Consider the following 10,263-nt stretch of genomic DNA (forward strand, 5'->3'; position numbering starts at 1 on the left):
CATAAACACAAAATATTTTGTATCGGTTAAAGAGAAAAATGCTTCCTTTGAAATTAAAAACACAAAAGAACAAAACTTTGTCAGTTTGTTTGTTTGCCAAAAGCCCTTCTAGTATAGTTCAGATAAATTAGTTGAATTTTGCATAGATTTTGTCTTAAAGCATGCATGGTGAAAATTTCATCCACTATGAATACTGGCACCAGTTACCACCACAACTTTGCTGTAAAACTGAATTGGCATCTGTAAATTTCACAGCAGTTTGTTGTAATCCGTTCGTGTGGTAAAACAACTACAAACGAGTGATATCCAAATAAAATCCCAAATGTTAAAGGTCCAGATCAAGGTATTAAATAAATCTCATTTTTAAGGGTCAGAAAAGGTTCACCCTCTGCCTCAGAAACATGGGAATAAGGGCAAAGTATGATAGAAAAGATTGCAATAGGATTGCTTGTTTATGTAATATTCTAATACAGTACAGCACACAAAGCATCTGAGTGCATATTGTCTGTCGAGCCATTTCCCTTTCTAAAAGTGGTGTGAGAAATATCTGCTGGACGTCCAGCTCGGAAACTCTGGAAATAGTTTGGCCGGCCTGGCCTGGTGCATGTCTGGGAAACCGAGTGAGCTCTTCCTCTCCCGAACAGAGACTCAGCTCCAAGTCAGCATCTGTTCAGTATCATCTTGATATTTGACCCTGTAATGGGAAACACACAGCTTCCAGCGAAGACAGACAGTGGCATTATCATTCAGAGGGAGTCAGCATCCAGATTGTGTGACAGTGGGCCGTTCCTGGCCCGGTTCCCTGGAGGAACCTGATGCCAACAGTGAGCCTGAGGTGTCCTCCCAGCGCTGGGCTTGGGATCTGCTGCACTGCCGTCTTGCACGCTGGAAAAGCTTCATGGGCTCCAAACACTGAGCAGTGGATGTCGGCAGTAACTTCCTCTTACAAATTAATGGAAGGCGGTGGAAAATGTGGGACAAAAAAAAAAAAAGAAACAGAAACCTTTAATAAGAAAGAAGCTTTGGTGATCAACACTTTATGAGTTTTTTTTCTTAACACGGAGTGGGGAGTTGGTTGGAAAGCAAAATGGCTGCAGACCAAAATTCAGGGTGGTCTGATCCAGACAATCCACAGTTAATTCAGTTTAAAATGTAAATTCCTCTATCGTTCATGTATAAAACACCTTATTCTAACAGCCTCTTTTATTGCCATAGACTAATTTAATACTGAAAACTGCAGGGAAAAAAATGTGTGGAATAATGGCCCCACATTAGGAAATAATTATGTGTGGGAATTGTCAAGGTTAGTTCTACCCTGGCAATTCATATAAAAGAAAAGTATCTTCTGTAGTACATACAAGGATTTTTTTGTGATTATTAATTTGTAAGCCTGCAATTTGACTAAAAATGAGTTGTTGCTAGGTGATTCAGGGTAATGATCTAAAACAAATCAGATCAAAACAGAAATAGTTCAGACTCAAAATAAATCTGTTCTCAAGATTAAATAGAAGTATTCTATTTTCTCACTGTTTGATTATAATACTAAAATGTAATACTTTTTACATAGCTGTATAAATGTGCCAATATGGGTCCAATGTAGTGAGAAAATTATGAAAATGTGTGAACTACAAAGAAAATAGATGAAGAAAATACAAACTAAATTTCTACTGTAAAACAGAAAAGCAGGAACCTTCTGACAAAAAAAGATTTTTTTTAAATTTTGTCCATTGATTTCTATAAGTAGAAGCAAGAAATACTTTTTCAAGAAACGCTGTCGCGTTTGCTGGTTCAGGTCCATTTCTGTGCTTTTTTAAGGACCTGCTGCAGAACTCATCTTTTTGTTTTTGCAGAGAAATGAGAAATGTGAACATCTCAGAGAGAATTCACTTATGCATAATGATGTTAGCAGATTCTGCAGCGAGTCCCATAACAGCTTTCCTACCTTCATAGTGAAATCGCTCAGCGCTGACATTCCAAGCTGCTGATGCAGAGAAACTCCATTCATGAGCTTAATTATAATGAAAAGAAGGAAACTCCAACAAAGAGAATGGCGCATCATTCAAGCAAACGTGCTTTTTGAAAGGTAAAAGCTGAAATGGAAGGACATCATTCTAATGCACAGCTTTTTTTTTTTTGTGGTTTGTATTACTGGAAGAAGTGATTCCCAGGAAACGTTATGCAGAAGCTCTACGTTTAATCAAAAGGGATAAGCACAGAGCATGTCTTGTTTTTTAAGTAAAGGTTGTCAGGATTTTCATTTTTGAAACAAAAAGATAAAGGGTAGTGGAGACAAAGGAACGAACAAAAACAATGCATATCTGTAGACTTTTGTGCATCAGCCTGCATCTTACAAGCACAGAGGTCCGTTTTCCTCAAGACGGCATGAACCGTGATCCTGGCAGTACATTGGAGGGCACTCTGCAAAACAAAGCAAATTCACATTTGCAAATATAAACAAGCAAAATATGCTGCGATTGTTGATGTCTGTCCTGAATAACTTTACTAGATGTTCAAAAACGTTTAATACCTTAACACAGCTTTAAAATTATGCACAACTTTCTCCTTGACCTAACAGCTGTGTTCCTTGGTCTTCATGGCACACAGAAACATGGGCGTAAATCCCGAGGGGGTCGAGGGGATCCCCCCGCCCCAATTTGGAAAAATCCAGAATGGTCCCCCCAAAGAAATCATAAAACATACCTTTGTGCTTAAACAATATCAATATAAAAAGGCAATAGAGACAAAGAATGAAGTAAATCTGCCATTTCGCTAAGAAAAAAAATAAGGATGAATTTTTCCCTGTTTATGGTCCCCCTCCCCAATAATCAGGTGGGATTTACGCCTTTGCACAGAAGAGCTGGATTTAGATTTAAAAAAAAAAAATCAAGTGATTTCTGATTGCTCTGGATGCTCCTAGATTATTAATCATATGAAAACTAGATATAATCTATGAAGATTATTCTTTGCACAAACAATCTGAAAACTTGTGCTGTCAAAAACTGCTTCATCACTTCAATTTTGTTTTTGTTGGTGACTGATTTATTTGCCAGTGTTATAAGGCTTAACCAGCGCTCTGAAATAACTCAGGTACAGCACTGCAAACACAAAGATAAATAAAAAAACTCTTCATAAGTCTGTAGAAGCATAATGTAGGGCCATTTTAAAAGACTAAAATCAACTTAAAATAAGAAATATAGAAGAATAAGGGATGAACCCTGGACATTTGCCAAGTCTCAGATGGTTGAAAGTGTTTAGTTTTCAGTCGAAAATTTCCACATGTAATTTCTCTTTGATATATGACAAAAGAGTTACTGCAGCTAGACTTTAGATTAGATTAAATTAAACTAGACTAGATTAATACATTTTAATTGCTAACATTACAAGTTTTGGTGAATTCTCAAATAATCTGCGACACTGAATGTATGCTGTACATTAAAATCTTTGCAAAGCTGCAGGTTTGAAGTAAGCAGGCATGAATGAAGTTTTAGCAGCATTTAAATTGAAAGTGATGGACGCCCCATGAGTGTATGGACACAAACAGAACATAGGTGTGTGATCTGTCTCAACGAAGATGATGAAATGTTTTAAGAAAATGTGTAAAGACTGACATCAAAGCTCGAAAAGAAGTTAATGAAAAAATAAATAAATAAATAAATAAAACCACTTATATAATTGCAGACTTCAGAAAAGATCGGCAAAAGAAATGCACGGCTAATGCAGTCATTTCCACCTTGAGTGTATACAGGCAGAAGGGAGGTCATTATAATTTCTCAGTTGATGCAACCTGTGACATGACGGGACGTCGTAGAGGCAATTAACAGCTAAAAGAAAGCACGTTACCATGGCAGCTGGACTCGTCTGAGTGGAACGGCTGACAGTCGGCGGAGCGGTCGCAGCGCATGTGAAGCGGGACGCAACCGGGCCAACTCTCGCACACGAGCTCTCCCGGCTCACACTGCAGCAACGCTGGTGAAAAGATGATGACACACGAGAAGAATGAACTGAACAGGAAGAAAGAAACTGGGGCAGTAAAAGTCAATGTTTCTAATCACTGAATCCAATCTGCTGGCAGTTCTTTTGTTTACTTCTGTATTTTGTTCAGCAGTTGAGACTGATAGTATTGTGAAAAGCCTTCAGAAGACGCAGTGAGCGTTTTTTTATTTTTATAAAAATCTAAAGGAGAGCTCATATTTCTCCACTTCTAACTTCTCTCTCTGCTGATTTCTGAGTGGAATTTTAAATTCTTCGTTTGTACATTTAGAGGTCTGAATCACCAAGCTCCACCTTGTGCTGGAGATTTATGAACTCGTTTTTTGTTTTTCCCAGACTGCGGGTTTGCTGGTGGGTCCTGGCATTTTTAAAAGCAGAGAGGGAGTCACATCATTCACTTCTTAGGTTTCTCCAGATTAGGCTGAAAGCTTTCTTTCTTTATTTTTTTAGGTAGATTCGCTTAAACTAAGCTGCTGGGGAGCATAGTGGCCATTTTTCCTGACCTTGCTGTTTCCTCCAATATGCGTTATCTACAATTGTTGCTGTCATAACTTTTTGTTCTGTAGAGTCTGTTTCTTTCCATGACAAAGTAATAAAGTTGGTCAAACTAATCATAATAGTCTAATAACTGCTCTTCATTCATGCACACACACTTTAACATAGTGAGATCTGACGCAACATATGCATGTATATCAGTTTTTCTGAGTTTTTGATTTTCTTTTCATCTCTCAACATGCATGGTGGGTATAAAATTATTATTCTGAAAACGTATAAACATTGAATTTTTTTTTATATAAAAAGGAAATTATAGTTACAGCCAAAGGTTTGGTCTGTCTAATGGTTTTTATATCATGTTTTCATTTGTGCAAAATAAATAATTAACAGTTTAATGTTTCCCAGAAAGCCTTTTTTTCAGAGGCTGGACTCTGTAGCTGGTATTAAATTCTCACAGTAACAAAAATACAACAGATTCATAGTATTTACAGAAATTTTACATGCAGATGTTGAACATAGACTAATTACTTCTGATCCAAAAATAAAAGAAACATTAACGGATTTTAATTCTGATGCATAAACTGAAGCTGAAACATGAAACTAACATCCGCTGAATTTAATATTAGTTTTCGTAAAGGTGCAAAAAGTGTGGCGCTCTTCATTCAGCCAGCTCACCAGCAGTCTGCAGCAACAGTTTGAAAGAGAAATCATCAGCTTACTCTATCATGTGAACAGACTGGTTGCTCTGGCACTTTCTCAGTAATCTTATTAAAAGGATTTTTAACCAAAACAACAACAAGGCAAACAATTTTAGCACATTTAAAATCGTTGCTGTTCAAAATCTTGACATAGGTAAACCGCCCATGTCTACTTGACATTGCAATACAGTTTGACATGAATCCATCCAGTGTAATGTAGATTAAGAAGACGTTTTAAACATGCAACTCTTATTGTGAAAAACTGACAATGAGTTTTCAAGAAAATATTGAATTTGTTAGAACTACCCCTTTGTAGAAAAGAAATTCAAGAGATTATTAAATCATTCGCAAATAAATGAATCTTTTTTTCATATTTATTTCCCCCCTGCAAACATTAATTATCACAAAATGTCTTAAAGAACTGCAGTAGATGTTTTCAAATAACAACGTGACCATAAACTCACGGCAGCTGTGCTCATCCTCTCCGTTGGGGCAGTCGTAAACTCCATCGCAGCGCAGTAAGGCAGGGAGACACCGAAGGTCCGAACACTGGAAATTCTCGTCGGGACAGTCGCCCTGAGGAGGAACGGTTCCAGGCAGGGCAGTCGGGCAGCGCTCTTCATCAGATTGATCCGTGCAGTCCGGAGAGCCGTCACACCACCAGGTCTTTGGGATACACTGGAACGAGTGCGTGCACTGGAACTGGTCAGCGTCACAGGTCAAAGGCTGAGGAGTTAATGGTCCTGGGATGGAGATACACGTAAATGTAAAACTTAATCTACTTTATTGATTTTTTTTTTTTGCTTACACAAATTAAACATCCTTCCCTGGGGAAACTCTGATGGCTGCTTGAAACAGAAACAGGATTTTTTTTTTTTCTTTAGGTTTTCAAAGTCTTTGGAAAGTCAGTTGAGAGAAGTGAAGAGTGAGCAGAGAGGTGAGGCTGAGGAAACAACACAATATAAATGTAATTGCTTTTCCTCCAGTTGTGCTAGCTCTCAGCAATGACCTGATCTCCAGAGTGAATTTATACGGACCTACAGGGCAACAGGCTGCACTGACTCTCTCCCCCTCTCCCCGAGGGTTCGCCTTGTTTATGAGGAAACCCAGGAATGGAGGGTGGAACGTCAGAGCACAAAGGGAAAGGGAGAAGCTGGAGAAGGTGAAAACGGGAGGAAATGAAAAATGAGGGCAGTAGTAGAAGCGGAAGAAACCAGGAGAGGCAAAATGAGAGAGCAAAGAGGCCAAATAAAACTTTAATATCTTTTACCTCCGACCACACACTCTGCTGTGTACGAGATATCGTCCAGGGCGATGTCCGTCCACATGTCTCCACCCACCTCCGCCTGGAAGGTCACTCTGAAATCTTTCGTGTTAGACAGGATGATGTTGGCATATGTCCATTGGTTTCCATGGTTTCCAGTAGTGGCCCACATAAGCAAAGGTGTCCCATTAGGTCCAACGGTATAAACCTAAAGTATTGGGGGACATGAGGTTAAAAATGTATTGTACTACATTGGTAATACATTTGATCAAAGAGAACCCAATGTGATGAAGAACCTATTAGTTGGTGGAGGAAGCTTGATGCTTTTAATAATATAAAGCAGTAATAATATAACAAATGACCCTTTGTGTTTGTTGTGTCTTAGTCTCCAAAATGTTTCTGATTCAACACATATCTGCAGATATAGTAGTTTCCCTTTATATTTCCAATATCCTTTTTGCTTCTCAACTGGTTACTTTATGCCCTGACATATTCTTTCTTTCAAAATCTTCTTGGCTTTCCAAAGGTCTAATAAGGCTTCTTTTTCAGATATTTATTTTTTGAAGATAATCTGGCTAACAAATATGTCCAGAAAAAGACAAATGTGACTAATTAAGTTTGTAAGTGGAGCTGCTTGGAGCCTTTATTTGAACATTTTTCGGTGAATATGCACTAATTGGCAGACAGCAATGTGCAAAGTTGGCTTCAGTCAAACAAAACATACATTTGTGATAAATTAAAGATTTTTTTTAGTAATTTTTGGTGACAGGATCACCTTCAGAGTTCCCATTCTGGGCGAGCCGTACATGAAGAACCAAAAGCGCAGGTGACATAGACCGATGCTGGCAGGAAATGGGGTTGTCGTCGTCACCTTGGCAACATCACCCTCCCTCTGAGTGGCTGAGTCTATGTACAGAAAGTTTCCACCGCCATCTACGGAGATAGATGCAATCAATGTAACATTCATGTAAGCTAGGACTTAAAAGATTTCATAAAACCCGTCCTGTTTCAGCTTCACTGACAACAAAACAGGGTATGTTTGGACAGGAAAGGATTGCTGTGAAATGGTGATGCCTGCAGCCAAATACTGCAGAGAGCTTCTTCAGCTCGGCTACACTGAGAGATGAAACAGCCTCTGTGCAAAGCCAGAACAAAGTGGGAGTTTTCCACATGAGTTAGGAGGAATTTAAAGTCATCACAACCCACAGCGGACAGCAAACCCTTCTCCCGCCCACAACACTTGATCCTCCTGTGGCTCAAAAACAAAACAAAGAAAAAAAACAAAACACCCAAAGACTGTTGTCATAGATCAGCTCTGCACACGTGTTGATCCAGCTTATAATGTGACTACAGGAAGACCACACAATCGCTGTCCTTGTTTTCAACTTTACTGATGTGCCGCAATGAAGGGAGCAAGCAATGAATGAGCACATTCATCTTTACAGTCAATAAAAACAGTTTGGCCTGCAGAAGGTGATTAAAGTGTTAAGAGTTGCAACTGGAAACAGATTTGTCTCCAGGTTTATCGTCCAGGAGGTAAAACAAACAGGATGTGATATAACGAGTAAACAGTATCTGTGCAATCAAGAACGATTTTACCTTTCTGTATGAGAACCACAATAAAGAAGCCTCACATTTCCCTCTAAACCACGAGAAGCATAGCATGCAAGCTAAGGAGCTTCCTCCCACGCCTGGCGGTGGCTGATGGAAGTGGAGTAAACAACTTTCCAGAAACAACAGCAAACAATATTGTATTCTTTTATCAACCAGAGGTCCCTGCAGATGTTGTCAGCTAAAGCACTGAGATGAGAAAAAGAGAGAATGATGTGGCAGATAATGAATCTCTGTTTGCCGAGTACAAGTTAGCGTTAGCACTAAGCAACTTCACAGCAGCTTCTTACACAAACAGCAGCAAAGAACAATTCAAAAGCATTGAAGGATGAAGACAGAAATAAACAAAAGATCAGAAACCAATTTACATGTTTACATGTAAAGCCTACATCAGTGCTACGGTATAGCTAGTCTCAGTAGGAAGTTAGAAAAGTGGCACGATTTCTCTTCCTCATGAGCTTCGAAGTTGTAGCATTATTTCTGAGTCATTATTGACATTTTCCATGTGGCAATCATTTAATTAGACTATTTCTGTTTTAGTATGGTTCTTGTTTGCTTTAAAAAGCTCTTGCATTAATTATCCCTCTGCTGCCAGCTTTTGAGGGATGCCAAGGCTGCTACTGCTAATGTTCAATTGGGATAGTATGATGATTAATTGTCTGCTGATGAAGACTCTTAGTCTTAGACTCTTAGTACCAAATGCAACCATGGTAAGTTTTCTTCCTAATATGTAATATAGCATACCACGCAATTTATCATGACAAGAAAAGAAAACGTGCTCCTTCCTTTTTTATGTAAATCATTTGTTTGTGCTGCTCATTTTATCATCATCTCTGCAGAAGACAAACAAGGAACAAACTAGAAAATACTGAAATTCAGGTGGAAAAAAAAAATTCCACCTGAGTACAGTTACATTTTCTTATGTAGACCAAACTAACTGTAACCTTTTTATTAGAACAAAAATACGTAGAAAGCATAAACAAGGCCAGCTTCTTTTAAGCTCTGTTTAACTCTGACTGGTTTTCATCTGGATGTTTCTGTTAACCCTGCCTTCACAGGCTCCTCTGAAGTTGTTGTTTCCCAGCTGCCAAGTTGCAAGTACAAAGACACTGCAGAGCGCTGCCAGAAAGCCGCAAACATCGAGGGTGTCGGGGAAAACAGATGTTGTTGTTTTTGTCGTTTTGACAGAATTAATAATATTTCGGTGCAAAGCACCAAACAATAATGCCTGGTCTGGTACTGGGACAACTTCTGAGTAGATTGGTTGGAAAATTAAGAGAGCAGATTTTGGTGGAAATCTGAGTGAGGTTTTATTACATTCAGGTAGAGTAATAAAACAAATCTATTACCACATCCCATCTTTCATTTGTACAATATAGTATTTACAACTCTACAGATAGGTTCTGTATTAACAATGGTTTGAAGGAAAATGAGGCTTTGACCTATGAGTTCAGTTTAAAATGTTATTAAATAATGGTAAGACAACAAACATGGCAGAGTCTTGAAAGTCATTCTCAGTCTTTTTGGACGGCTCTAGTATCCCTGAAACGTACAAAGCAAAACTCCAATCAAGCAGATAATTTCTACAACAACCTATCAAGATTATTCTGAGCTTTCACTATTCCACTCTACTAAACTACTGCTATATGGTTTTGATCCTTTTTTTTTTTTTTTTTAAGAAAACATGGCTAATAAAGCATGCTTTTCTGTACATATGCAGACCTGGACTGTGGTCAGACTGAGGTCCAACTCCTGTCTCTGTCTTGTGGCCGATCCTCCAGTCAAAGTCATCGTCAGGGTCCTGAGAGAGCTGACAGATCTGCTCCCACCTGTCGTCCTCCATGTTGAAGTCACAAGCACCCGGTGAGCCAAATATGTAGTCTAGAAGTAAAGAAAGATAACAGAAAAGTAAGAAACAAGTAATGAAAGCAGCTATTTGTCTTTGCTCTGATGGACTCATTCTCACCACCAAATAAAAATAATTTCCTCTTTTCACTTACCACAGTCCTTCTCATCTGATTCATCGGCACAGTCGGCCTTGTTGTCACACACCAGGTGGGACTCTATGCAATGGCCGCTCTCACACACAAAGTCTGTGACTGCAGGACAACTACCTGGCTCCACAGCGCCTGAAACACGAATGGGAGGGAGGGAGGGAGGGAAGCAGGCGAATGGGAGGGAAGGAAGGAAGGAAGGAAGGAAGGA

General features: G+C 39.0%; 1 protein-coding gene across 4 annotated transcripts in view; it reads right to left on the minus strand.

Moving 5' to 3' along the window:
* malrd1 (MAM and LDL receptor class A domain containing 1) overlaps positions 1 to 10,263 on the minus strand; it is a 42,739-nt gene that overhangs the window by 2,133 nt on the left and 30,343 nt on the right. For 2 of the 4 annotated variants that reach the window (XM_008396724.2, XM_008396723.2), the window contains exons 22-28: positions 10,059 to 10,187; positions 9,781 to 9,939; positions 7,223 to 7,380; positions 6,454 to 6,655; positions 5,648 to 5,926; positions 3,841 to 3,966; positions 2,352 to 2,418 (exon numbers count right to left, since the gene is read on the minus strand). In XM_008396724.2, the coding sequence (XP_008394946.1) occupies positions 2,352 to 2,418; positions 3,841 to 3,966; positions 5,648 to 5,926; positions 6,454 to 6,655; positions 7,223 to 7,380; positions 9,781 to 9,939; positions 10,059 to 10,187 (1,120 nt within the window). The other 2 variants (XR_001776004.1, XR_001776005.1) reach the window with 2 other exon arrangements.

The sequence above is a fragment of the Poecilia reticulata genome, linkage group LG20 (genome assembly GCF_000633615.1).
Source record: "Poecilia reticulata strain Guanapo linkage group LG20, Guppy_female_1.0+MT, whole genome shotgun sequence".
Taxonomy (NCBI): Eukaryota; Metazoa; Chordata; class Actinopteri; order Cyprinodontiformes; family Poeciliidae; genus Poecilia; species Poecilia reticulata.